At 57.2% G+C, this 27,984-nt stretch overlaps 1 protein-coding gene across 3 annotated transcripts; it reads left to right on the top strand.

Annotated features, from left to right (window-relative positions):
- The first annotated feature begins 26 nt into the window (after positions 1-26).
- MXRA7 (matrix remodeling associated 7) lies at positions 27-27,984 on the top strand. Of its 3 annotated transcripts, XM_080560504.1 has the most exons (5): positions 27-590; positions 8,420-8,480; positions 12,094-12,193; positions 14,487-14,567; positions 22,002-23,768. In XM_080560504.1, the coding sequence occupies exons 1-4, from the start codon at positions 153-155 to the stop codon at positions 14,518-14,520; spliced, it is 633 nt and encodes a 210-aa protein (XP_080416630.1). In that variant the 5' UTR covers positions 27-152; the 3' UTR covers positions 14,521-14,567; positions 22,002-23,768. The 3 variants fall into 3 exon arrangements, with proteins under 3 accessions (XP_080416630.1, XP_080416628.1, XP_080416629.1); XM_080560502.1 differs by lacking the exons at positions 14,487-14,567; positions 22,002-23,768 and adding an exon at positions 26,864-27,984; XM_080560503.1 differs by lacking the exon at positions 14,487-14,567.

The raw sequence follows: 27,984 nt of genomic DNA, 5'->3' as shown, positions 1-27,984 counted from the left end.
GAGTGGGAGGAGAAGGGGGCCGGGGCTGTGGGCAGGGCCCGGGGAGATGACGCCGGGTAAAGCCGGCCGGGAGCCGGCCCAGCCCCGCCGCCGGCCGTAGCGGGGTGGCCGCGCACCTTCGGGGCGGGCTGCGGCAGGGAGGCAGCGTGGCCATGGACCTCTACCTGGCCGTGCCGCTGCTCTTCACCCTCCTGGCCCTCGTGCTGGCCTCCGTCTTCGTGAGGCTGCGGGGAACGGGAGGAGGAGGAGGAGGAGGAGGAGGAGGCGGGGAGAGGCTCCGGGAAGCGGGCGCCGAGGAGCCGGGCTCCGGAGCGGAGGCTGCCGAGGGGCCGGAGGCTGAGGGCGGCCGGGTGCCGGTGGAGGAGGTCGGGGCGGGCGACGAGGGGAAGGAGGCGGCCTCCGAGCGGCGGGAGGACAAGGAGAAGGAGAAGGAGGAGGCTGCAGCAGCAGCAGCAGCAGCAGCAGAACGGGGCCCCGAGGCCGAGCCGAGCCCCGCGGAGACCGAGAGCATCCCCCGGCAGCCTCCCGCCGCCGAGCCCCGGGAGGCCGGGCAGCAGCAGAAGGAGGAGGAGGAGGAGGCAGAGACCAAGGTAAGGCCGGCGCCCTGCCGAGCCTCCGCTCGGCCCCCCGACACGGGGCTGGGGGCCGAGGAGGCCTGGGGGGGGCACGGAGGAGGCCGGGGGGGGGGGTTGAGGCCGCTGGGGTGAGGCCGGGGGGAGCGCTGCGGGCTGGCCTCTGCTGCCAGCATCCTCCCCGCCGAGGCGCCCCCGTAAAAATACGGGTGGGGAGGTTGACGGGGAGGTGAATTTCTGGCCGGGGGAGCCTCTCCTCTCCCCAAATCCAGCCCCGGGGAGTTATCTCCTTCCCCCAGGAGCTCATCCAGGTGCCGGGGGTGTGGGGTGATCGCGCTCTCCCTCTCCGCACCCTTTTTTTCTGTGGGTTGCCCCCATCTGGTCCCTTGCAGCTTGGGGATGCCTTTTGGTGCCCAGCCGCTGTCCTTGCCAGCTCTGGGGAAGGTCTGGCCTCCCTCCTGCCTCCCTCCTGCCTCCCAGCCCCAGCAGGACGCTGCCCCCAAGCTCTGACCCCTGCTTGAACTAAGGGGGAGGCGGCGGGGGCTGCCTGCTAAATCCTCCTCCAGCCCCGGATCTTGTTTAAAAATAAAAGGGCGACCCAGCGGCCGTGGAAGGAGCGTGCGGCTTCGCTCCTGCCCAGCTCCTCTGGGGCTCTGCCCTGTGCCAGGGGCTCGGTGACCAGCCCAGGGGGTCTGAGCCCTCTGCGTGCCTCCTGGGACTGCTCCTCGCCCCAAAAGGGGGAAGTGAGTAATGGGGTGGCTCACAGACCCAGGCGGGATGCTGCCCGCAGCCCGCTCGTGCTGTGTGCTTCGGCTGGGGAGCGCAGGCCCTGGGCGCTGGCGCCTGCTGGCTATTATTAGCAGCGTCTGTAATACTCAGTGACTGTGTCCAGGCTGCTGGGCAGCACGCAGGCGGACAGACAGCCCTCAGACGGACAGCCAGCCCTCGCCACTGACTCACTGGATCTCCTCGGGGAAGTCCCAGTGGGCTGAGCTCTGTCCTGGGGTCTGGGGGCTGCGCCCATCTGCTGGCCCCTCGGCCCCTCCTCGCCTCCCGTTTCCTTCCCTGAGCCCCTGCGCCCTTCTCGGCCACGGGCACGGCTCTCGAGCAGCCGCCTCCTTCATCTGTCCCCCTGCAGGGCGATTTAGGGGTGCCTTTGAGCTGCTTTGTCATGCTGGGAGCCCCCCGCCTGCCTCGAGCTGGCCAGATCCCAGCTGGGTTTGTCGGCAGAACGCAGCTGGAGCCCCTGCGGGGCCCGGGGAGCGCCCAGCGCCTTCGGAACAAGCAGGGCACCCCGGTGGGATGTATCCAGCACTCCCAGCACGCGGCTCCTCTGCCGTCTCGTTAGCTTGAGTCTTCTCAGGAATGTTTTTCCTGCCTTCTGGCTGCTCTTCAGCCCCAATTTCCTTGACCAGGCACTGCTGCAATCCTTCAGAAATGTGCTCAGCTCCTCTAGCTCTGTTCAGGCAGAGGCGGCACCGTGGGGTCTGCTCAGGGCGCGTGGGGAGGCTCCTGACCCCAGAAATGCCCCAGTGAGCCTGGCACTGGGTGACCATGGTCTTGAGGGTACTCTGCCGGTGCTGCAGGTTGTGCCAGCCCCTCTTAAAGCAGACCAAAAACGGGCACAGGACCTGAGGAGGGTCCTGGCCATTTTTTTTTCTGCCTGCAAAATGATTCCTTTGCTGTAGGAGCCGGGCAGGACGAGGTGCCCTGGCCCCCAAGCTGCGTTTCTTTGGGGAAGGAGCAGGGCCAGGGGGTGGCTGCGATCTGGGCGGTGATGGAGAGCAGCAGGAAGGGGGAGGGATGCGTCCCGCTGCTGAGTAAGTGTTTGGGAGCGCTGCCCCGTGCGTGATCTCGTGGCTGCCAGCACAGCCCGGCGCAGGCTGCCAGCTTGGCGGGGGCTGGCGGTGCTGGGCAGCCGGCGGCGATGGCACGGAGCAGGGAACGCATTCATCTCCAGCAGGCACCGCACCCGTGTGAGCGGGGAGCATCTCCTGGGGGCTGATCCCGTGGGCAGAGCAGGGCAGACCCTCCCCAGCGCTGCAGCCCCCCTGTTTCTGTGAGACGTTCCCTGCAAATGCCCTCAAAGCTGCCTTTATGCTCCTTTCCCGTAAAGCCCCGTGGATGGGACTGGCCTCGGGCAGGGAGCTCGCTCGGAGCAGCGCGTGCTTCGCAGGCTGCTGCTGGTGGAATCGAGCCCGTCCGTGGCTGAGCTGGGGGCTGCGGCCCCGATGTGACTCAGCAGAGGCTCCCAGACAGCTTCGGGGCTGCTCGGTTGACTCCATACAGCAGGGGGCTGCTCTCCGAGATCTTTCTTCCCTTTTCCTTTTATTTTTTATTTTTTTCCTCTGTCTGCTCAGCGTGAGCTGCTCCGGGCTCCCCGCAGCCATTAAGCGCTCCGCCAAGCGCTGACGGATGAACCTGCTCGGGGTTTGCAGCGCTGGCACGTTTAATGGCCGGCTGGAGCCGTGCGCCCTGCTGCCTCCTCTCCCTCCGGGGGCAGCTGCCGAGCTCTGCGTCCCTCCTGCTCCCTCCCCGCGGCCCCGTGTCCTGGCCCAGGGGAGCGAGGTGCTGCGGGGGCCAGCACCATGCTCTCCATCTTCTGGGGCAGGTCCGACGGAGAGCGGATCGGTGGCAGAGCAGGGGAGAGGAGCCCGGAGTCCTTGTGTCCATCAGCTGCTGGTCGTGGTTCCCTTCCTCTCTGCTGGCTTCCATCACTGAAAGAAAAAGTTAATTAGTGTGTCACTGTCTGTGCTCAGCCCCAGCTCGTTAAGTGACGAGGCGCCGCTGCTGGAGCGTTCCCTAACAAAAAGCTGCTGGCTGCTGAATCCGCAAAAAATGACCCAAAATCTCCAATTCTCCTATCAGTATTTCTGCCCTGCCCAGAGGCTGCTGCTCCCTGAGGGGGCCGGGTGGGCAGGAGGGGGGCGCTTTGCCACCATGGGGCTGTGCACACCCCCTCTGTCCGTGCCCTGCAGGGCACGGGGGGCTTCCACCTGCCCCTAACGCCGAGCCCGAGCAGCCCTGAACACACCAGGACTGCACAAAGCGCCCAGCAGGGATCCCGTTTAAATGCAAGACGTCGGCACCTCCAGCCTCTAACACATCCGAATCCCTTCCCCTGCCAGAGGGGAGTGTGTCTAATTAGCCTGGCTTTAATTAGCCCCCGGGCCAGGCTGTCCCCGCAGCGAGGTGGGGAGGGATGGGGTGATGGGCTAGCCCTGCCAGGGGGATGTGGGGCCGGGTGGGCTCTCCCGAACCCACAAAACTCGGATGTGCCTGGCTCCATCCATGCTGCTGACGAATGTGCTGCAAATTGGGAAGGAGGCAGGAGGTGGCGGCCCCCCGGGGAGCCCACACGTGCCGTGCCCGTCCCTCCGACCAAGCCTGGGTACGGCTGGGGAGCCACCCAGGAGCACCCCAGGGGCTCCAGCAGGGTGCCAGCAGCTCCACGGCCTGTCCTTGCCTGCAGCAGCCGTGCCGGGGGCACCTTTTTGGGGTCAGGCCTGTGGAGTGCTGCCTCTCTCCATACAGGAACACGGCCCCGCAGCCCCCCCGGTGTTGGCAGCCCCGTGCCCCAGGGCAGGAGAGCAGCCCTGCCGCGTGGCTCAGCTGCTTCGGCTGGCAGGAGGACGGAGAGCCGCGGGGTCGGGGTGAAAGGGAGCTGCCCACACGGCAGCTGCTTCGCTTTGCTAAACCCTGCCCGATGTCTTTCTTTGTTTTTTTTTTTTTTTGAAGGCTTCCTCCTTTCCCTTTTCCTCCTGGCTTCTTTCTTTCTGGCTCCGGTCTGCTTTCTTTGTATTCTTTCTCTTGCAAAGTCTTGCATCAGGCTTGGATCAGAAAGTGCAGCCATAAATGGCAACGCGCGGGGCCCGGAGCTCATTCCAAGACCGTTCTCTCCCCGCTCGTTGCAGCCTTGGGACCTTCCCTTTGCCCACAGCGGGGCTCTGCCTGTCCCCATCCTGCCTGTAGACACCAGGGCTGTCCCTTTGACTGAGAGAGAGGAGAAGGACCCCAGCCCGACGGCCTCCTCGTGTCCCTAACGAGAAGGGAAACCCATTTTGGGGATGGAGGGAGCGGGGAGGAAATGTCTCCGGTCAGCCAGAAATGAGCTGAAGACCGAATGAAGCCGTGATGGGGATCCCAGCCTCTTCCCGTGGGACGGAGCTGCCCCTGAGCCTCTCCTGGGACCGCTCCCTGCTTCGGGTCGGGCTGGGAGAGGGCCCCTGTGGTGGCAGAGCCATGCATGGGGTTTTTGGGGATAGCACCAAGCTGGCACACCCGAACTGCCTTCCCGGGGGGACCGGGGCTGTGCCCAGCGCTGCCGTGCCCGAAACCTCCCTGGAGGTCCTGTCCTGGCTCCTGCTTTTGTCTGAAGCCTCCGCTCTGGAGTCAGGCTCGCGCGCAGCCGTCTGCGTGCTGGCCGTGGAAGCTAAAAGGGCAAAAGCACATTTCTGAGAAGCTAACAAATGCCTAAGCACTAAAGCCAAGGTCTGCCACGAGCCAAGACAGCTGGATTGCCGCATTGTTATTTAAGGTGAATGACTTGTTGGGTTTTAACCCTGCGCTGGCGGGAGCTGGCTGCTCTTGGGCGAGGGCTGTGGCCGTGCGGGCTGCGTTTCTCACGGCTGCCCCCGCGATCCCATTCCCTGAGCTTGCTCCTGGCCGCCCCTGCTCAGGGTGAGCCGTCCCACCTGCACATCGGTTCCCCCTCTACACGGCCAGGGTGGGCTTCCCAAAGCCGCTCTGCGAAGCAGCCAGCTCTGCAGGGGGATTTGGGGACCGGAGCAGGCAGGGGATGTGCTGAGCTGTGCCAGGGGCCGGATCCGGCTGCCTGCAGGGGGGAGCAGCCGGGGGCCGCGGGCACGTTCCCAGCCCCGGGGCCGGGCAGCTGCTGCCCCATGCGTCCCCTCGCCGAAGCCGGCGGCAATGCCACCTTTGTCTGCCGCGGCAGCTGGCCCGGACAGCCTGCATCAATCCTGCTCCAGGTGCTCCTGGCTGCGAGCGGCCCCCCTGCAGCCCACGGTGCTTTCCGTCACCCTCTTTTTCCGCAGGGAGGCTTTCTTTTGCGGTGTGTGTTTGCTGATGTGAAACTAGAGAGAGACAGGCTGGCGGTCGGAGCGCTCAGGTCTCCAAACCTCCGGCAGCTCCTGCCGCTGTCTGGCCCTGGTTTGCATTTCTTTGCTCCTTGCTGCGCTCGCCCTGCGTTGCCCTGGGCTGTGCTTCGTGTAGAGGAGCCTGCCTGGAAATTCGGGGCCAGCTCCCCCGGGTGCGGTGACGCTCTCCCCTCTGCCCCGGCTGTCTGGGCTGCGGGCACGGCCGGCTCCCTGCGTGGGTTTTGTCCCTGGCCGCTGTTTTGCAAGGCTGCCCGGGGGCTGCTCCCGGCCCCGTGCTGGTATTCGGCTGCAAGGCCACCGGGACGCGGCGTTCCTGCTCCCTGCCCACGCGCAGCCGCCTCCACGGGCACCGCGGGGCTGGCTCGGCTTGGGCTGGGAGGGGAAGGAAGGGCGGCTTTGCGCGGGGACCCGGGCGGGTCTGCTTCAAAGCTGCAGAACGCAGAAACCCCAGCCTGGGGAGTGAGAACATTTTGGGGGGATGCTTCCCTGCGATAGAGAAGGCTGCGGAGCAGAGCTGCTCCTCTCCTCTCCCCTCCTGCCAGCCCCGAGCTGCCGCAGCAGCGTCCCGGGGTCTCCGTGCAGGCCCCCGTTTGGCGTCCCACCCTCTGCAGCAGCCTGCTGGGGTTTAGCATCCCCAAATCCCTGCGTGAACGCGCCGTGGTCCCGGGGTGGCAGGGCCCACGGGGTGAATCCTGCCCCCTGCGCTCCCCTGGGGCTTAGGGGATCCTCTCCCGGCTGGATTTGCGTGCTCGGGGTGCAGAAATGCTCCTCGGATGTGCGCCCAGGGCTGGGAGCGATGCCCGGCTTGGCCCCTTGTGCACCCCACGGGCTGCCCTTGGCAGCTGGTCGTGAGCAGACAGACAGACAGACGGACGGACGGATATCGGAGCCAGGGCTGCAGCAAGGGGGGAAGGGAGGTGCTGGCATCTGCCCCTAAGCAGAAAAACGTTTGCTCTCCAGCGAGCTATCGGCTGCCACGAGCTGGGGTTCCCGGCACGGCCGTGGCACGTTGCTGTCGCCTGCCAGCTTGGCAGCCCAGGCTGCTCCCTCTCTGCTCCCATCAAATGGCGCTTCCAGAGGGTCGGGGCTGAAATATTTGCCATCCCTGGAGGTCTGGGGCTCCTCTTCTCCCTCGTCCTTGGCAGGGACGCAGCTCTGCAAACCCACTGGGGCAGTGGTGGTCCCCACGGGCAGGGTCCCTGCTGCTCTCTGGGGCTGTTCCCCCAGATCCTGTGGGGTTCGGCAGCATTTGGGGGAGAAAGGCTGCTCCCCGTGCTGGAAAACAGAAACTACCCACATTTCCTAATTGCTTCCACTGTTAAATGCTGAGAAATTCTCCCTTCCTAATGCCTGGGCAGGGAACAGGCTAAAAAAAACCCCTCCTGGGTGGCTCCTGGAGGGCGAGGTCTGCCGGAGGGGTGGATGCGGGGTGGATGTGACCAAAACGCTGCCCGGGGTTCTGCCGGGAGCGGCCCCGGGGCCAGGGCTGAGCATCCCCTCCCCGAGGCCGCTCCTTTGGGTGCTGCCGGCCCCGGGGGTGTCGCAGCAAGTGCCCATGTTAGGAAGCGTGGCCCGAAATAGCGGTGGCTGCTGGGGGCGGGGGGCTCGGCCGTGTGTCCTTCTGGGTGGCGAGGAGAAGCCGAGCGGCCGTGAATAATGCACATTCCTCCCCGATGACAAACCAGCCCGGTTCTCTGCTGCATACCACGACGGGGTGGTTTATACAAAGCCGTGCGCTGCAAACCCTGCGCGGGGTCCGTCCAGGTTTCCTTCGGGTCTCCGTCACCCCTGATTTTCCCCATGTCCCCCCTCAGGCTCCCCCCACGCTCCTTCTCCCCATCCCGTGTTCTTTGTCCTTGGCGTGTGAGCCCTGCCGCTGTGGGCTGGGGCCAGGGTGGGTGCTGAGGGTGCTGTGGGTGCCTGGGCTTGGTCCGGGGGGGGTTTGCAGCCTTATCTCCAGGGCTGGCGAGGTTTCCTCCCTCCCTGCTTCCCATCTGCGTGGCTTTCTTCTGTGCGTACCGCAAGCGCGAGGAATCTGGGCTTGATAAAGCTTGTTGCAGCTCGTGGGAGGCAATCCTAAAAACTTTCAGACTTGCTTTGTGTTATAAAAAAAAAAACAAAAACCAGCCGTGCTGTTTAATTCCTGTGCTCCAAAGCCCAGCCCGGCCGGTGCAGCACGAGCAGGGAGGCACGTCCTGGGGGAACGGGGACGGCTCCTGCCGGGGTCCCAGCACAAATCCCCCGGTGCACACGCATGGGATGCCAGGGCAGGATGCTCCTTTTGCCTCTCCGTGCCCTGGACCCAGCCCAAAACCTGCCTCCTGCGCTCCTTGGGCTATTTTTGGTGCTTAAGGGCCCGAGGGAGGAAATGACTTCAATGGCAGCCCTGTGGGCACGGGGACGGAGCAGCCTTCCACAACACACGCATGTGCTCGCGGCCGCTGCTGCGGGACGCCGGCCCCGGTGGGCGCGTGGCTGTGCCTGGGGGCTTCTCACTGTCCCCCGTGTTAGGGGGCGGTGCTGGAGGTTTGCAGCCCAAAACCCCACTCGTGCCCAGCGAGAAGGAAGCAGGTTAATGAACGCTTCTCGTTAGTGGGCATCCTTTTGCCCTCTCCCCCGAAGGAGGCAGGGGAGGAGGGCCCAGCTGCGGGCTCTCATGGCCAGGCTGAGCGTGGGTTATTTAGCGCAGTGCCTTCCCCTCATGCCTGCTCCGTCTTTTATCCCCTCCAGGAGGAAGAGCCGGACTCAGAAAGTGAGAAGTTGGTGGTGAGAGAGCCGGAGGATGAGGATGGTGAGTGCCGAGGAAGCCAGCGCGCAGGGGGAGGCTCTGAGAGGCTGAACCCCTGAGAGCTCGGGGATGGTCTCCTTCCTCTGGGCCGTGCAGAGGAGAAGGGACCGACACCCCAAAATGAAGGGATACGTAGGGGAAGCAGGTACCGGAGTCCCCACAAACAACCCAAGGGCTCCTGTAGCCGCTATTTATTTTTATGTCCCTATTTATAAATAGCAGGGAGCAGACAAGAGCCAGGATTAGTGCCCAGAGCCAGGGTGGGCGAGAGGCAGACTCGCTCGGCTGCTCAGCCCCAGCTTTGCACCCCAGCAGCCCCTCTTTGCGTCCCCGTGGTGCCTTGGGGCAGCACGATGGAGCTGCCCCAAAAGCTCCTTGCTCCCCTCCAGGAAGATCTCCAGGAGCTTTAATCAGAGCTGCGTTTAACTGATTAGGCAATTAGTTGATTGGAAAATGATTAATTGGCTCATTGGGGGGACAACTGCTGTGCTAAGAAAATGAAACAGATGGGGACAAGCAAAGTGTGTCCGGGGGGACTCTGCCCTGCCCAGAGGTGCTGGGACATCCCCCCAGCCCTGGTCTTTCAGGAGGGTGCGGGACATTCCCCCTTCCCTGCCCCACTTTCCACCTGCCTTTTTTTAAGGCTGCGATCCTGGCTCAGGAGGATTACACCTAATGCCCCGGGGAATCCAATTTGAAGCCCGGTGCCGTGCCCGCGGGGTGGGAGAAGCGCCTTCCCGGCAGGCAGGGCTGCCAGGAGATGCTTGCTGCACCCGGTTAGGTGTCCCGCTGCTGGCGAGGGGGTCAGCAGGACCCAGTTTGAGGCACAAGGGCTACATCCTGCTGCACGGATGCTCGGTGACGTTGCTCCGCCAGGGTTTGCCTCTTTGGGGTCAGGGCTGTTTGGGGGCCGCATCGCTGTGCATCACCCCCAGGCGGCTGGGGCCCAGATGGAGATTGTCATCTCGGGCCCGTGCCTCGCCCAGCATCCCCAAAACCCAGGATGTCTCTACGGGAACAGGCATACGACAAGAGCGTCCCGTCCCCGCTCCGTGCCATCCTGCCCGCAGGGAGGGAGCAGCAGCTGCAGAGCTCGGGGGTGCTCCCACCCCGCTCCCACCCCTATAAGCCCAGGGCCTCTTGCAGTGCAAGCGCAGGGAGATGGAAGACAAATATTTTCTTTAACAGGATCTCCGCGAGGCTCCCCGTAAGTAGGTCACCTCGTGTTCCCCTACTGTTTTTGCCATCCCCGTGGAAGCCCTGCCTGCCGTTTTGGGTTTGTTTCCTGAAGTTTGTTTTCAGTCTGCAGAGAAAGTTCCTGAGCTCAGAAAACATCCAGCGGTTTCCAAAGCTGCGCACTGGCTCTTTTTTTTTTTTTTTTTTAACCGCAATACGTGGGCAGCGAGATAGGTAGCCTCCTCTCCTCCCTGTTTGCTGCTGCTTTTCTGGCAGGGTGGCAATGAAACTGCCCTTTTTTGGACAGGCCAAATCCCCAAATACAATTTTTTTGGCAGAGAACCGGGTGAGGGAAATGCTTTTAATTGTCCTTGAAATCAGGCAGGCTAGACAAAGGTAATAAAATGGCTCCTGCTCTGCACTGGGGCAAGGGACAGGATGTTACACCCTGGGTTTTGTTTGTTTTTTTGTCGTCCCCCCCAAGATCTCCCAGGGCAGAGCCAGCCGAATTTTCTTCCTGTGCACTTTTATGGCCACCCCCAGGGGCGGAGGAGCTGCAGCGTTACCTGTTTCCAGCTGGCCAGGCTTGTTCGGCTGCTGGCTTGGAGGGGATTTTTCTACCGAGGGAAGCAGGATACGGCCAGGCTGAACGTGTGGGGCTGTACGATCGGAGCATGGAGGTGCTCGGACGTTAGGGTCGGGTTAGCCAGGCTGCTCCCTGGCAGCGTTTTAGGATTAGAGAAATGCTGCGGACCAGCAAGCGACCAGATCACCAGGCCTTCACGGGAAAGCTCTGCAGGGTCAGAGGAACAGAAAAGAAACGGGATCTCTGCAGGAAGGTTGCTGCCACCACCATGTCACGCTCCCCACGCAGTGACCTCGCAGCGGCTGGGACACTCGGTCCCGCACCCAGCTGTGCACCGCTTACGTTCAGCACCTCGGGCGTCCCGTCGGCAGGACGAGGCTCTGACCTGCCTGTTGGCCGGGCATCCCCGAGGTCTGCGAGAGCGCCGGCAGCCGCTGCAGACACGTGGGAGCCTGCGCTTGGAGGAATCACCAAATCAAGCCCCGAAGGAAATCCTTAAGCGCCGTATTGACCAGAAAATAAAGGGCAACGACTGATGCTGAATCCTGGGAGCGAGGAAGGGAGGGGAGAGGCTGTGGGGTGGTGGTCACTGGGGCGGGGGAGACTTTCCTGGTCGGGGCTGGAAGGGACTCCCTGGGGGCCAGAGGCTACACGGGCTGGGGTTTCCTCTCCTGCCACAGAAGTCAGAGGAGTTTCACTGCTTTTGGGGTCTTGTTGGTCCCCGGAAGTATCACCCGGGATATTTGGTTTGTGGATAACGTGCAATTTTCCAGGGAGGTGCGGATAGTGAGATAATATCTTCCTTCTGCAGACTCCTCAGAAGTAGCCCCAGGGCTCCGCGGGTCTGTGGCAGGGGCAGATGTTTTGTGTGGACGTGGAAAGAGCAATGCTGGATGGATGGACGGGAGGCAGCCGGGGCTGCAGTCCTTGGGAGATAAAGGCTCGCAGATAACAGCCCGCAGCTAACCAGGAAAGGTGGCTGCCCCGAGCAGCCGCTCCTCCCGGGCTGCCCTTTGGATTGCCCTCCGCTCCCGTTGTTTTCTCCTGCGCGGGGGAAGATAAAGCAGGGAGAGGTTTTTAAAAGCAAATACCGCTCTGACAAAATCCGATTGGAGAAGGATCGGCTTTGGCTCAGAGGCTGTGAGCTCTGGTGCTAATTAGCCCGGGGCCGACACGGGGAGGAGGAGGAGGAGACCCCCGTGGCCTCGTCGGGTCTGCTGCTGTGACGGAGGGGCTCAGCACCAGCCGTCCTGGTGCTGTGGGGGCCGCTTGGGCTCTGCTGTTTGCACCCCGGGATGCATAGCTTGGCACCTCCTCTCCTCGCCAGCTTTGCCACGAGGGCTGTAAGCTCAGGGGAGCTGCTGGGCGGCGTGACCCGCACCAGCTCTGCTCGGGGCACCGTCCCCTGAAAGGTCCCCTGGACGAGGAGGGGGAGAGAAGAGGAATGCAGGTCTGAAGAGGAGAAGCAGTAAATGCTGCGAGCTAATCAGGGCAGGATTAGCGTGTCTGGATAAGCCGGGATGGGTCTGCGAGGCTTTGAGTGCAGGCAGAGCGATAGCATGTGCTTCCCGTGCCGTAGGATTTGCGTGTCTGCTCCCGGTGCAGGCGGCTCGCTCACAGCACTCCTCATGCCTGCGAAATCCCCTGGCTCTCTGCTGCAATCCCCGGCACTGCCCAGGTTTTCCGGAGGCTCTGGAGCTGCCTGCAGGAGTCTTCTGTGGTGGGGCAGCCCCCGGGGTGTGTGTGGGAGCAGGGGTCAGCAGCTGGAGGGAACAAGCCCACGGGTGTCGATTGTCACTCTCAGGTGCTTTCTGGCTCACGCCATGCCTTGCTCTTCTTTCTCGCCCTCTCCAGCTGCAGACGAGACGTTCTCTTTTAAATACAGTCCTGGAAAGCTGAGGGGAAACCAGTACAAGTCGATGATGACCAAAGAAGAACTCGAGGAAGAACAAAGGTACGTTGAGCTTCCTTCCTCTCCTCGCCCGACCTGGTCGGCACCCTCTTGACGCGAGCTGGGTGTGTGCAGGCCTCTCTGCTCCCTCGGCAGCCTTGAGCTCAACGTCTCAGTGCTCCGTGGGTCCGGGCCTCTCCCAGCCAGGAAAACGTGGGAGCAAATAAAGTCACACCGATCGGGGAGACGAGACACTGTGGCCCTACAGACGCATATCTGGAGCTGGTTGAGCTCAGACCAAATGTCCCAGCTCGTGCAAGTCAGTGTAGCTCCCCCGGCCCCGTTAGCACCCCACTGATTCCTGTCTGTTGTGGGGCTGATCGCCAACTTCTTCCCCTCCCTTTGCCCCAGGGATGGCCTCCAAGCTGAGGATGTGAGCGTAGTTTAGAAATACCAGAGCAAAGTGAGTGACTGGGGAGCTTTGGAGCTCACTGTGATGGGGCTGAGACTGGGATTTGCCTGTAGCAGGCCTGGTGAGGAATTATCCATCCCACGGTCCTTGCTGAAGTTTCCTCCTGAGCTCAAGCCCTGTCCTGCGACCACAACCAAGCTTTCCAGCTGATCATTTCCCACTTCCCAGCCTCTACAAAGAAAATCAGCCCCAGCCTTGCACCTGGAGCTGCGAAGCCCTCTGTGGACCCAGCCTGTGCTGCGGTGCTTTTGTCTGGCAGCGTGCGGGGGGAGCCCTTCAGCCCTCGGGCACCCCCAGCCCGTGCTGACCTGGAGCCTTCAAACCCCACAGCCGGGGGCTTTGCCCTACAAGCAGCCTCTGCAGCAGGCTGTGCCCCTACAGACGTGCAGCTCGTGCCCCTTCCCTTTTGGGATTGCTCAGGGGAACCCATTATTTCCCAGCAGCGGCCCAAGGCAAGCCTGGGAGGTGTTCCCTCCCTCGCCATCCCGGTGAAAGGGCCGTGGGTCCTGATGCCCGGTGGTGTCCATATCCTGGGATGATTTGGGGGAATTTGTCAGCCCTGCAGTGCCGTGGTTTGGTACCACCGAGCCCCACATGGAGAAGGCAAGGACGGAGGGATCGCACCTCGCCCCGGTCGGGGGCTCCCCAGGAGGCAGCACCCATCCAGATACCTGTAGGGGCTGAAACGAGCTCGCTCGGGTGCCGGGGAGGCTCAGGTGGTGCTTTAACTAGCTGACCCTACAACCCGCACCATTTCCCTGCACATCAACCTGTCTTTCCCATTACCAGGTGACTTCCCTTTCTCCCCTGGCCTCCAGGCTCCCAGCTCGTGGCTTCTCCCGCCTCGTGGCCGTGCTGGGAGCAGACCTGCAAGGGCTGTGCGCTCTGGTGTCAGCAGCAGAAACCAGACCGGGCTGCCTCTGCATTGCTGGCATCAGGAGAAATGTTTGCTCTCTTCCTTTTGCTCTCCTTATCACGCCTGAAGCACCCAACGTGTCTGACACTAAGCAGGGCTGTGCGCATGTTGTGTTTCCACTCGGGGAGGGCGATGGTGGAACGGGCTGAGTGAGCGCGATTGAAGCCCTGGGGGCTCCATGGGAATTGCTTTTTCAGGATCCTGTAGGCACCGATACAAAAATCTGCCACTAAAGGCAAATTCAAACCCTGGGCACAGCGGCTCCATCCAACCAGCTGAGCAATCACTGCTCGGGGTGTCAAGGATGGGAATCCTGCAGGGTTGGTTCCCCTGTGGCACAAATGCTCCTGCTGCTGCCCGTGGTGCTGGGGACAGCAGCGGGGCTGGGATTTTGTACTCTGGACCAAAGGACGGGCTCCAGGGGGTGGCAGACCCTTCCCAGGCACGTGGGACCTGCCAGGCATTGCTGCTCACGTCCGTCCGTAACGGTCCCAGGGCAGAACCGTGCACCTGGGACTGACGGACACTGCCTGGGTGTTGGGGTCCTATAGGATCTCGCAGCATCTTTCCACCCTAGGGCCCTTGCAGCTTGTTTCCCTACTGCTCCCTTATTTTCTCGTCTCTCTTCCATATTTCTGTTGTTCGTTTCTTTCAGGCAGCTTTGTGATATTTTTTTTCATTTTTTTTTTCCTGTCTCGCTGTGTCGCTGGCTTATTTTCTCTCCCTCCCAAATCTTCACTGTGGCATCAAGCAGCTTCTCATTTCAGGCCTCGCAGGTGGTGCAAGGGGACAGGGCTGCTGCCAGGTAAGGTCCCGGGCGAGCCGAGGGCAGTGGCTCAGCCCTGTCCTGCACCTTCCTCCCTCGGCAGCCCTGTCCCTCTCCCTGTCTCCACGCACCCCACGCTCTCCCGCACCCCGACCGTGCTGCCGACCCGCTGTGACCCAGGTTTGCCACCTTTATGTTGCAGGATTGAGCTGACCTCTGATCTCACATCTCTGTAGCAAGTACCTTAGGTCCTCGGCCACAAACATTCTTGCAAACCTTTTTGGTAAGGACGCGCCGTTTCTTAGAGGTAGTGGTACCACTGGTAACAGCTGCTAATGTGTTTTTTGCTTTGGGGTTTCTTTTCTTTGGGTTTTTGGGGGGAGGGTTTGTTTCTGACTGCAGTTGACTGCCTGTCCCCCCTCCATCCGTCCCCACCTCTCCCCCCTTCCCTCCTCATAACAGATTAATGAGCCCGCTCCCCTCTGCCTCCATCTCGCCTTCCACGAGCTCCGAAGGGATCGGGAACAGGGCTTTGGGTTCGGGTTCTTGCCTCTTCCAGCCTGGATGCCACATCAGACATCCCACGACCGCTTCTGTTGCCTGATTTGGAAATTTAGGGCTGCTGGGCGAGCTGGTAGTTAGTCCTAGGGCACAGAGCTGGAGCTGGGGTGCTGTTAGGTCCCCCGTTTCCCCAGGGACCAGCAGGGACCTGTGAGAAGCAGCTTGTAAGCAACATCCCCCAAAAGCAGGTGGATTCCCCAGGCCCCCGTAAGGCTACCTGTTGTCATTTTGCTTGTCATAGCCCATGAGTCTTAATTTGGGGACACCTGATTTTGGAGATGCCATTGAATTACTTCCTTTTCCAGGCAGGAGAGAGCAGGCAAGCAGTAGAATGGGTTGTTTAACCGAAAACCCACTTCTGCTCTAATCCACATCCCTCCAGAAGCTGCAGTTATCTCGCCTGCTGTTCACTGGAGTCTTGTGGCTTCAGTCTGGTGCTAAATCTGTACTCGAAGGGGAAGGAATGTGACCTTTACGGAGCGATGCAACTTCCTGCTTTTGGGTACTTCGGTCTTAAAAAACAGAGGGGCTCCTCGGTAAGGGAGGACGGTAACTGCTGCTGACAAACACATCTGCTTGGGTGCTGGCCGTGCTCGACCACACCTGGTGGGTTGGCAGGGCTTTTCGAACAGAGGCACGTAGCGTTCGTTCCCCTGGGGGAGAAAAACAGTCTGGGCAGGAAGGGGAAGAGTGCAGGGGAAGGATGCAGCCTTCGGTCGAGGCAGCGCAGCGTGTTTCCCAAATCTTTCTGTGCTGCACCTGAGGCTTTCGGCCATCGATTGCCAAGTGGAGCTGCCGTGGGGCAAAGCATGGGTTGGACTCGATGATCCTTATGGGTCCCTTCCAGCTCGGGATATTCTATGGCGTGGGATGGGACATGGGGCTCGAGCAGTGCAGCCTCTGCCCGTCTGCCGGCCTGGCTGGGCACCTTGTGCACATGCGGGAGGAAGAGGAAGGGCTCCCCGGTGTGCTGCAGGGCCTGGCTCACGTGGATGGACTGCAGTGGTCTCTGCCAGCTGCTTTTCAACCCTCCCCTGAGCTAGAAAGACGTTAGTGGGGTTGTTTTTGCAGTTAGGAGTATGGTCAGGGCTGTGTTGAGCAGCGACAGCTGCGACGAGGCTTTGCTTTTAGTAGAAGAGAAAACAATCAGGGGAACAACTCCCTTGGGTTTTTGTTTTCGGTTCTCTCTTTCCACAAGGCAGAGCAGGTCCTGGCAAAGTCCTGGCTGGCCTCGGTGATGCCGAGAGGTTGAGCTGCCTGCGCTCTGTCCTTGCTGCTCTTCCTTTGGTGTGCAGGATGCAGAAAGGAGAGCGGATCCCATGTAACGGTCCGTGGAAAGGTCTCTCCTCTGTCCTCCCTTGTATCTCAGGTTTAGGGAGAGGTGGGATGGAAAGCCAGAGGCTGTTCCATGGACCCCCCGGCACAGAGGTGAAGCTCTGGGTCCCGCAGCGACATTTCCCAGTCAGCCAGCTTCCCCGGCCAGCACGAAGCCACCGAGACGCTTCTCACTGCCGCGTGGGCTGCAGCACCAGGCAGAGGCTGTGCGCGTGCTCCCTGCGTGCTCGGATGAGATGTTTGTGGTTTTGTGTAACCCTAAGCAGCGCTGGGAGAGGAGTGGAGAGGGGAAAGTCAGAAACAGGACAGGAAAGCCCCTGACCCCGCAGGGCCCAGCTGCGAGCAGGAGGGCATCTGAAGGGCTGGACAAAACCCTGTCCCACCAGCCCACAACGCTCTGGATCCCCTCGAGCAAGGTCCGAGTGAATGGCACCAAATTGCTCAGGCTGTGCTCGTGGATGGGGCAGGTGAACCCCCCAAACACGGTCCAGCCTCTGTAAGACTTGAGGAGAAGGCAGGGAGAGCTGCCTGGTTTCCTTTGCTAGGTTCCCACCATCAGCTCGCCCTCCTAGGAGCAAGTTCTCCTCCTGCCCTCCTGGCCAGCCGTGGGTGGGCCGAGGAGACGCTGCTTGAATTAAGACGCTGCTAGACTGAAGCCTAGGGCTCAACTGCAAATTGGAATTCAAGCAAGGGGAATCGGATGGCTGTAAATCTCACCCTTGGTGCTTTTCTTGGTGGTAATTTAGCAATGGAAACCTGGCTTCTCCCCAGCTGGGTTCAGAGTGCTTCTTGGTTATGAGGCACTGAACAAAGCCAGGCTTGGGGCCTGCAGCAAGGCAGGGGGCCCGGCCAGAGCCTGGCTCCAGGGAAAGGCACAGAGGAGAGGAGAGACCAGGGATGCAGCTGCGGCTTTAGGCAGAGCCATGCCAAAGTGCAGTTGTGAACCAGACAATGCTTGCAGCTATGACTGCGGAGCACGTAAGGGCAGGAAGCAGCTGCAGGGGTTTAGCTGATGGACCTTGACCTATTTCGAACACCTCCACTCCCGGCCCTCCAGAAAGAAGGGGGTGGACTGATGTGGGGGAGGTTGTGTTCCAGGAGAACTCCATCGGCATATGTCCCTGTCCACCCCCTGCATTGCCATCACATAGCCCTGGCTCGCTCGCTTGCTCCCCTCTCCACAGCATGGGATCTGGGCCTCTTTCTCCTTCCTTCTCCTCTGCCAGCCCTCACCCCCAGCCCAGCAGCTTTGCTGTCCTTTCCCGTCCAGCATGGTGCTTCTTTTGTATGAGGGTCGCCGGTAAGTTTGGGCTTGCTTTGGGTTTTTATTATTTGTTTGCTCTTCATCTTCTGCAGCACGATAGTCGTCCTGGGCTGAGGGAGGAGGAGGAGGAGTAGTGGCAAGGGGCTGCAAAGACCAGGGCCGTGGGACTCTGTTCAGGGCAGGCTGGCCACCGCTTCACTGCGGCCACCAGCCTCGGGGATGGCACTGGCTATGGGCAAGGCTGCCTCCAGCCCCTAAACACCCATTGCCTGCATCTTGGAGGAAAGGGACAGGTGTACTTTGGGGTGCCCAGGGAGCTCCCCTGCTTCCGATGCTCCCCCGTTGGTGCCAGGCTGTGCTGGTGTGAGGAGCGATCTGGTGGCCCAGCAGTTCTCTGCCTCCAGCACGTCCCTAGGGAACATGTCCTCTGGCCTACGAGATGGCAGGGGAGTTGAGCTCTGGCCCTATTTATAGAGCATCGGCTTGAGTCACAAGTCCCCGGCAGCTTTAACCACGGAGCAGCTCGGGGTGCCTCCCTCGGAAATGCAGGGGAAGGAGAGGCCTGGAGGCCCCTTCCCCATCCCCTCCTCTCCCATCCCAGAGGGGAAACTTTTCCAAGCTCCCCCACAGCCTTTGCAGGGTGTGAGTCTCCGACCCTGCCGTGGGATGAGCTTTCAGACCAGACTTTTCAGACCAGACCAACTCTGCTTTGAGCTCCCAGGGCTTTCCTTGCGGCTCAGGTCCTGAACTGTCCCAGCTTATGGCTGCTTCTCCGCATCTCCCTCACCTGGCGCTCCCAACTTGTCTTCATTTGCTTCTGCTTAATCCTGCGTGGCATGGGCAGCTCGCCGATCTGTCTGCTAACCCTCTGGGGGCCTGGGACTGCCTCTCCTGCCGCACTGAGGGCTGCGGGGCAGCTGGGCACAGCACCAGGCTGGATGTGAGCTGCCAGACCAAGCTGGAGCAGCGACGCCGAGGGATGGAGGGAAGCGCAGGCTGCCCCATCCGTAGCTCTCCTCGCTGCTGCAGCGTTGGCTGGAGGGGCCCAGGAGCAATGCAGATGCTTCTGGATGGGCAGACAACTAAAGGAGGTGATCACGGCCTCTGAGCCGAGCCGGCAGAGCCTGAGCCACCTTCCTGGCTGTGGCTGGGAAGCGTAGGAGGCTTCTGCCTTGAAACAGCGGTGAGCAAGGGCAGCCTGGCCGGCGGCACAGTCCCCGACCCCACAAACTCCTCGCCAGCCCCCGTCCTCGAGGTGCTGGGACCTGTGCTCCCTGATCCCGCAGGCTCTGGCAGCCTCGGCTGCTTCCCTGGTGTTCCTGAGGAGCAGCAGGTACTTCCCGAGGTCCTGTGTACCTTCTGTTTTTTTTGTCCCGCAGGAGGAATTTCAGATTTGTGTTGATAAAATCTCCCTTTGGTACCTTTCACTCTCTCACTCTTCTCTTTTCTAAGCACTGTCTGTCTCCTTTTTCTGCTGTAATGTCCTCTTTCCTTATTTTACCTGTTGGCTGAAGCAACAGGCCCACAATTTTGGGACCACCGGGAAAGCTTAGATTTAGTATGGCCTTTCTCATATTCTTCCTGCCATGCTGTGACCCTGGACAAGACTGGGGTATGATCACTACCAGAAATAAGATGGTAGCTATCCCAAGGGTAGAGACGTGGGACGTGGTGGTGATGGGACCATCCAGTAGCAAGATGGGGGGGAAATGCCTGGGGACAGCTTGGCCTCCCACTGCCAGGCCTGCCCAGTGCCTGGGGCCTTTCCTCACCGCTCTCGATCCTCCAAGGTCAGTCATAGCTTTGGGGTGAGAAGAGCCCAAAACCACCTTGCTAGCTGCCCTCCCTGCCAGCATTTCAGACCAGAGGACCGATGTTCCTGACAAGTCGAGTACCAGTTCCCCAGCCAGGGAAAGGAGCTGGGAATGCTCCATGCTTCTGAAAATCAGGTTTCTGAGTGAAACTCTTCCTGAAAAGGGTGCAAGCAATTCCCAGAGGTGTTCAGAGCGAGATGTTCTGGGATCTTCTCCTTGGAGTGCAAGGGCCGCTTTGGAGAGCTCTGGTCTGTGGATGGGCTCCGGGATTTCCTGACCTGCTGTGGATTTTGCACACATGAGGGATAAGCACACATGGGGATGCCACCAGCCTGCCCTCTTTGTCAGTGCTGGGATGCTGTCTGCTCTCTAAGGCAAGAAGTCCGTGCCCTTGTGCCAGTGCCGCTGCTGAGCTGGAGTGAGGGGACCGCTCCTGAGGCCGTCAGAGCAACACTCGGTTTCCATCTGTGCCGGAGATGCTGATGTCAGACTGCAGAGGAACTGTGAGCTGGGCAAAAAGAAAGGAGGGCTCCAGGGCTCTGAACTCCCCACCGGAACGTCCTTCCCGTGTCCCCAGCAGCAGAGGCCTGTTACCTCGTGCTTCCTGCACTGGTGGTCAACCTCATGCTCCAGCGTTCCCACCTCACTGTCTCTTCCCTGGGATGGAGACCCCAAGAGACTGCCAGCTCAGATGTGACACCTGGGGGTCTCGGCATGCTGCCTCCAGCTGCTCTGGTGAAAAGGATGGCGGGGCTGTTGTATGACTCCCTGCTACCTCGTTCTGCCCATGGAGATGTTGCCCCAAGCCCCTCATAGCTCAGAAGTGCGGTCTTCGAGCTCCCGGACCTTCCTTACAACCACAGACCTTCCCTTGTCTGAGCTTCTTGTTCTCCAGGTGTTCCTTGCATGTGACCACGTCCAGCTGACAAAAAGTACAATTTTATATTACATTTAAATATGGGCTTCTAGCAAAAGCAGAACCTATCCTGGCTTGACTGATGTGCTGCTGGGGGAACGCACGCTGGCCTGACTGATTTCACCATCTGAGGCAAATGGAAAGGAGGGAAGAGCCCAGGATAAGCAACGGCTCAGCCTCCATCCCAAGATAATTAAGTCTCTTAGACTCCGGGGCAGCAATGCCAGAGCTTCTCAGCCTGGAGGTTACGTGGCTTTGATGTCCCTGGTGATGGACTGCCTCGTGCTCTTTAATCCCCCTCCCAGCTCGCTCCAGGAGCAGAGAGGGGTATCCCTGTTGTGCAATGGGGAATTCACGGCTTTGACAGACACCCTCAGCAAGTTCATGCTTGGTTTAAGATCTCAACCCAGCTGTCTGCCTGGCCCTGTCCTGGAGGTGAGTATCCCTACGGAGGGGATGCAACCGATTCCCAGCCGCTCTCCCTGACATCCTCCATCCCTCCCCGCTCCAACGGCGGCATGCTGGAGGGGACTTCTCCCTCTGGCCCCGGTGGCATCGAGCTTATGCCCTCATGTGTGAAATCTGATTATGCTTGCGTGGCTTGAGCGGGATGATCTGATCCTCAGCGCTGCGAATCCCACAGAGCGATTATCCACTCCGGAGAATTTCCTTTCTTTGTCCTAATGGGCCAGCCACTGAGCCTCCCCAGCACTGCCTGAGTAACCCTGGACCCCCGTGAGGCTTCAGCCTGCGCCTCCCAGCCAGGATCCGGGTCGGTGATTGCGCTTGCAAGGCAGCTGGAAAGTGGAACCTTTGGCAGAAGAGTAAGGAAGAAATGAGGCTGCAACTCGCCTTCCTGCTCCAGGTGTCAGGAGCTGGTGACTTCTGAATGAGACTCAGGCGTTAGGGACCATGAATCCTACTGAATTCAGGGGAATTAGGCTGGGGTACATCCGCGTGTTTGTAAGTGCAAGGTAACGGGCGTTGTGGCTTCCTCAGCACAGGTCTCTGTGGCTGTGGGGAGCTCCCCAGCCTCCAGCCAGGTGTTTCTTGTTTTGGATGGTGGGCCATGAGAGATCCTGGGGCACTCAGGGCAGAGCATCTGAAGGGTTCAAGCTAAGAACAAAGGACCAAATTCTTTTAGCCCTGCTCTGCTAACAACATGCTGCAAGACCTTGGGGAGCGCCTGAATGTCCCATCCATAAAACATATCTAATAAACTCACTCTCCTTCCCTGAGACGTTGGGAGAACTTCCCATTACAAGGAAGCCCCATGGCCTGCAGAGTCTGTTTTTTGGTGGTTTTGCTTCCTTTCCTTGATCAGGCACATCAGTAGGAAGATCAAGAAAGGTCGACCCACTCAGGCACACTGCCCTGTGAGACCAGTACTTGATCCTGGCTCATCTGGTTGCAGGTAGGAGGAGAAATCGGAGCTGCTCAGGTGTGGCAGCAGCCCAAGGGGGCTCTGCACAAGACAGCGAGGCAGTAATCCCTGGAGCTAATGAAGCTTTCCAAGTAGCTGGGCTTTTCCAGCTCTCATCAGTAGGTCAGAAAGGTTGTAATTCAGATTTGGTGCCAGACGAGAGGATTGACACTTCTTTGACTGGGTTTCAGCTATCCTGCTGCAGTTGATGAAGCGATGTGCCTCCTTAGGGCCGTGAGGTTTGCAAACAGTGGCTTGCTGCCCCCAAAAGGGGGAAGCAGACTTGCCTTTCCCCCCAAACACACTGAGTTATCCCCCTGCTCATTTATGTGAATAATAATGAACCAACCTGAGGGGTGAAATGACTGAAATGATTTCTCTTCTCTCCCTGTTTCTCTTTGCAGAACTGAAGACTATATGAAGTTGTCCCTAGCCTCCTCCTAAAGGCATCCCTTGGCATCTTTAAAGGCTTGAGAGAAATACCAAAACCAACCAAACACACCCATAAGAGAAATCCATAAGCCCTCAAAACTTGGCATCCCCTCTTGGTCTGAAGTTGAGTTCTTCAAAAACTCCTGTGGTATCAAGTTTGAGGAGATCCTGTTGTGTGGCTCCAGGGACTGGGGCTGGGCCCGAGGAGTGACTTGAGTTGTGTTTGGGGGGCTGGGATGTCCTAGGAGATGAACCTTTTTTCCCCCTCCCTCAAACAGAACCCAAATCGGATACCAAATTTGCAGCAAGTCCATTAGCTGTGTTCATCACCGTGTGTTAGCCCTGCCATGAAATCTGTGCTGTTTGTTTAGAGGGGTGTGTGAACCGTAGCTCTTCTCCCAGACCAGCCTGGACCTTGTACCAGACCATAAAGCTGTTTCTTCCCAGAGCCAAACTCCTCTTTACTGCTGGGGGGTGGGAGCTGCCTAGGATTTCAGACATATAACATTGCTCTATTTGAAGGACAAAGCGGGGTCAAAGTGAGGGAGGGAAGATGGTAGCTGGACCGACCCAAATCTTGCTTCCGTAGTGCTTTTAGCAGAGAGCTGATCTTGCAGGTAGAGGGAAGACTCGAGAAGGGATGAGGATTGATAGTTTAGCTGTTCTGTTTGTGGTGGAGGTTTAGGAGACCACGCTTTGGCTGCTGCTGATAATCTGGATTCACACTTCCCTACTCTGGTCCCCAGGGGGAGAGGTCTGAGGAGGTAGCTACAGCGGCATGGGGTCCCTCTGGCTCAGGATGAGACTGGGGGGCGTCCTGGAAGAGACACCCTCCCTGTTCCTCTGCCCACTTGCTGTTCCACTGCCCTCTTCTCTTGCTAGCCCCGTGGTTTGTCCATGGGAGCCAGAACTCAGCACCCTCCCTCAGCTCTGTCACGTACAGGAGATGTGTTTGGCTGGGGGCATTTACCTGCTTCAGGCATAGCAGGTTTCAAATCAAACCCTGCTGGTCTGCGAGAGCGAGAAGAGGGTCCCAGTTCTCTAGCGATGTTGTAGGAACACCAGGCTGGCTGGGGATGTGTCCTTCAAAGTTTCTCCCTCACTGCAAGACAAGAGCCTCTTGGCTAAAGCTGCAAACATATCAGAAACCCAACAGGCTGCTTTTTTTTTTCCTTTTTTTTTTTCTTTTTAATTCCTATGCAGACAATACTTGAAACCTTGTACACAGTAGTCCTTTCCAGCGCCTGGGGTTGGCAAACTCTTAATAAAAGGGCTCATTTAAAGAACAGCAGGAGACTTCAGCTTTAGAAGAGGCTGGGCTGCCCCTTCCCAGCCAACAACTGCAAGCGTGCTCGGTGGGTTGCGTATGAGTTTAGGCACACCCAGACCCTCTGCTTCAACATCCCTCTAGTACGACCGCTGTCTCCCTTCGGTGCTGGCTGGCTGACTGTGTCCCAAGCACCCAACTATGCAAAGAATGCCTTATATACGTTGTGTTTAAGTTACATGGCAATATGTACATCGAGCAAAGTCTATAGTCGAGTCCAGGTTTTTTGCTAGTGGCGGCGAGTCAAACCATTTCTTCAACTCAAATGGCTGTCTGGGTATTTTTTACTTTTGTTTGTTTTGTTTGTTTGTTTTCTATCTGATGGTGGCTCTTATACAAAGGACTGTAATTCTAGTGGCTTGAATCTGTAAAAATTGCCTTTGTTTGGTCCAATAAACCTTTGAATAGTTTATTTGGTTTGTGCTTGTTCTCCCTGCCTCCAGCAGCTTGTAACTTCTCCCTCAAGAGATTTGTGTTGAAAATCTGGATTTTAGGTTAGAGGTACATTCTGCTTTTTCATGCCTTTTACCCCAGAAGTGATTCCACTGACTTCAACGGGAATAGACTCGGGCCAGTGGTGAAAGTCAGGGATTTTCTCCTGTTTCTGCTGGAGCAGCACAGCGTTGCAGTAGGGTCCTGGTTTTGTTTGGCTGTGGAGCAATTAGCAAAATTCTCAAATGCGAAGCTCTGCCCAGGATTTCAGCTGCTGTGAACACAGATGCCCAGCACTTCCTGAAACATAAATCTCATTTAATATGCCTCTGGCTAACTGTCCCAAAACTTCAGCTAATTGTAAAAGTTTTGGACCGAAATGTCTAAAGGAGCCTAAGGGAGTTAAGTATGCAAATTCAATCCCCTATCAAGAATTTGGCTGCTTTGAAAATCCTTAATTATTCTGTCAGCAATAAGTAAAATCCTGTTTTACCTCTTGAATCCAAGTAGCTTTGAGGACAGCACTTATGGAAAGAATGATTTTACTCGTGAATGGGGTAGGTTTGATCTGAAATCGTCAAGAAAATACAACCCGGAACACTTCAAAGTTGTTTTACAAGGTCGCCTTTGATAGGAGAAGCTCCTTTTTGAAATCAGTTTCATGTTTTTGATGCCTTTCTCTTCTTTCCCAGGCTCTTTTCTCTCCTTATCTTTGTTTTGCTCTCCCTTTGTTTTAGATTATGCAGCACAGTACCAACTCTTTTTTCATTTCTGTTTTCACATGCACAGCCATGATATTTAAAGTCAAGGGGATAGCAAAACGCACTGACGTTGTGTTTAAAAAAACAAGTGGGTATTGCCTGTGATCTTGATTTTAGAGGCGGGGAGACAAAGAAACGGGGCTTTGGGGAGCTGAAGGTTTCAGTAGTGTTAATGCCTGTGAAATAATAAGCGAGGGGTGCAGACCTGTGTGGAGCATTCCCAGCTGGCATGCATTTCCGACATGTGAGGCAAAGATGTGTATTGAATTCCTCCACATCAGAATGGAAATGTGCCCTCTAGTGCTCAGCGGTGATCTAAAATAAAATATTGATCGCTAACGACTGTGCTTCCCTTCATCTGGTCTGGAAAGTGCACTCGGATGTATTTCATGTGAGTGCAAAAATATACAGAAGAGCCAGACAAATCCAGGTGCTTGAAAGCCTGTGGGCAGAGCTTTCTTGACCGGAAGATCCCACGTCATTATCAGGATATGTTTGGCCTTGGGACAATTGCATTTTAATTGTAATAGTATGTAATTGGCAAATGAGCTTCCTCTTGCCACGATCCGTTTTCTTCCTGCCCTGCCTGTAGCAGTGGTGCTGGGAAGACAGCCAGCTGCTCCTGCTGGGGCTTAGCCTCGGAGAGGGGAAAACGCAGAGCCCCACTCGTCAGGAGCTCAGCACACGAAGGCTCCTCTGCCCTTCCCCAATGGCCTTCTTCCACTGAGCTTGTTCCTGGTGCGGTTGCTTCTGATGTGTTGATGCTGCGCTCTCTTCTTTCTAGCAAAGGTTGTGTCCTAGTTTTGCCTGTCAATACATATTTGTACTGCTCCTGTTACGGGAACAGCTTGTCTACATACGACTTGCAGAGAGACTACCCCAGGTTGACTAATGACATGAATTTAAGTGGATTGATTAGAGTGTATTAAGGCCTTATGCAGAAAACTGGCTGTGGCGGGGACAAAGGACTCTTGACAGGACAACCGTGTGGAAGTAAAAGCCAGAGGCTGCATTTCCAGCCCAGGGGAGGACTGATGATGTTGAAGACACAGGAGGAGCTGGGATTGCAGGAAATCTGTGCTCTGAGTTGCCGTTGCTGAATTGTGACCCCACAGTCCTGCAGGGACGAAACGAGCCTTGAAGTAACAGAAATTTCTTCTCCCTTGTTACAACCTAAAGCACCACAACTTCCTTAATTGTTTTAATCTCACACAGCAGAGCCAGGTAGGAGGTGTGCTAGGCAGTGCTGCAATCTGATCTCGATCCTACAGGAGTCTGGTAGTGAGAATGTACCAGCCCAGATCAGAGCCACGGTGCACATTCATTTTGACCTAAAAAGTGATTTTGTAGACAGTTGCATTAATTCATGATGTACTTGAGAACACGACATTCCTGTACAGCCCACCCTTTTGTATTTCTAGGCAATGATCAGTAGATGAATGAACAATATAAACTCTCTTATAAAGACTAAAGATTCCTCAAGTAAAGCACTGTGTCTAACAGATACCAATCTTTGTGCTGCAGGACATAAAACAATGGTTAACTTCTTCAGGTTAGGCAAAAATCAGGATATGATTTTTTTATTATTTTATTTTTATGGGGAGCAGGAAGTTAATCATAAACTATGGGACTTTCTAGGGTTGTAAATCTAAGCTAGATGGTCTACTGGTCAGACTCTGCCCACGGAGGAATCACCTTTTTGCTGTACTGACTACATGAGTCCATCTCATTTTTGACAGTGGCAGATGAACCCTTGAATCTAAGCAGATTTTATCTACGATCTTATCTTCCAGTGGCTGATTAAAGTCATGTCCACCCTGGAAGGCAGTCTAGTCTCTAGTTTTAAGGTAGGGTATACATTTTAAATTTGATGGTTATTCCTGAATTACTCTGTATCTGCATACTCTCATTACACAATGAAAGGACTATGCTGATAAAGCTTAATGCAGTTTTGCTATAGGGTCTGCTTGATCAGGACATAGCGGCCTTACAAAATTCGACATGTGGAGTTAACCTGGAACTTTGAGCATAAATAAGCCCTAAGAAACTCCAAAGCCGGTGCTAAAGCAGTCAGTTTCATCTCCATATATAAAGAACCACAGAGAGATGTGCAATATCATTGGATAGCTGGGAGGGTGGAGGAAGGAGAACCAGAGGCAATCCCTTTCTCATCTCACACCGGCAGGTTTCCTGCTGTCAGCAGGGCTTGTAAAATGACCCACGTTTGGTTTCATGTTTCATTTGACCATGGTGTGCTTGCTCAAAGTGCGTGCTGGGGACTGGCTATTCCTACTTCTCCTTTTCTTGTTGACAGGGTTCAGAGAGAGCAGCTGGCTGCCATCTTCAGGCTCATGAAGGAAAAAAGTGACACATTTGGAGAGATGTCTGAAGGAGACATGAAGGAGCAGCTTAGACTGTATGATATATAACCCTGTAGCCAGTGAAGACTATGCCCAGAAGTCATCTTGGCCCTTATTATGCAGGACACTGGAGATTATAGTACTATAAACATGTTTCAGTAGTTATTTTGCATTTCCAGGTTGTTTTGCAAATCTGTATAGGTCTATGATATGTATTTTTAAAGACTTGCATTTTTTCACCCTTTTCATCGTTTTTTCTTGAGGAACTATCGTGGCATTTTCATCTCATATAGAGATTTTACCTCTTTCTGGCTGGGCCATATGTCTCAGTCATACAAAGCGGTTAAACTTGCAACTTTTTCCTGGTCATGCTTTGTAAGAATGAATTTTCAAACCTAGGCATTAATTGGTTTGAGACCTGAAAGAAGCCAAAGATGATAGAAGAGCAGATTTAAAATGGATGAAAAGAATAGAATCATAGAACAATTTGTGTTGGAAGAACAAACGGAGGTCTGTAGTTCAGCCTCCTGCTCAAAGCAGTATCAGCTATGGGATCAGGCCAGGTTACTCAGGGCTTTATCCTGTTGGGTCTTGAAAACCTCCATGGATGGAGACTGCACAACCTCTCTTGGCAGAGAGGCTTTCAATTCTACAGTTAGAAAGGAAATAGCCAAAGACAAAGCATTAATGCTCTGATTAGATGTGAGCTGCCATTCCCATCTCCTTGAAAGGAATACTTCATCCTCCTTCAGACTGGATTTTTGAAACAAATCCAAGACGATTTCGGCTGACCCCGCTGAGCTCATCTTCATGCCTGTGAAAACTGCAGCTAGCTTCAGCCTGGAAGCAAAAACATCTCTTCGCCTCTTGACTCTGGTAAAAGCAGTACAGAAAGGTGGCTGGCACTTTTACAAGGATGATTGTGTCGAACTCAGATCCTATTCTCCTAATGTAAAAATTATGTGGGAAACTATGTACTTAGGAAACCTCTGTGAACTTATCAAGTATTTTGAACAGTTTTGACCAGACCTTGGTGGTTTGGACAGAGTAAATCAGTGAGCATTCCTAACTTAAA

The sequence above is a fragment of the Anser brachyrhynchus genome, assembly GCF_964034855.1.
Source record: "Anser brachyrhynchus genome assembly, chromosome: 18".
Classification (NCBI taxonomy): Eukaryota; Metazoa; Chordata; class Aves; order Anseriformes; family Anatidae; genus Anser; species Anser brachyrhynchus.
This window is presented reverse-complemented; position numbering and strand designations above follow the sequence as displayed.

What these genes read in the sequence shown, in the direction of transcription:
- MXRA7 (XM_080560502.1), top strand. Translation starts at nt 153, where the DNA reads ATGGACCTCTACCTGGCCGTGCCGCTGCTCTTCACCCTCCTGGCCCTC. An exon ending in AGGAGGAGGCAGAGACCAAG is followed by an intron (nt 591 to 8,419) that starts GTAAGGCCGGCG and finishes TATCCCCTCCAG; the next exon opens with GAGGAAGAGCCGGACTCAGA. An exon ending in GAACTCGAGGAAGAACAAAG is followed by an intron (nt 12,194 to 26,863) that starts GTACGTTGAGCT and finishes TCTTGTTGACAG; the next exon opens with GGTTCAGAGAGAGCAGCTGG.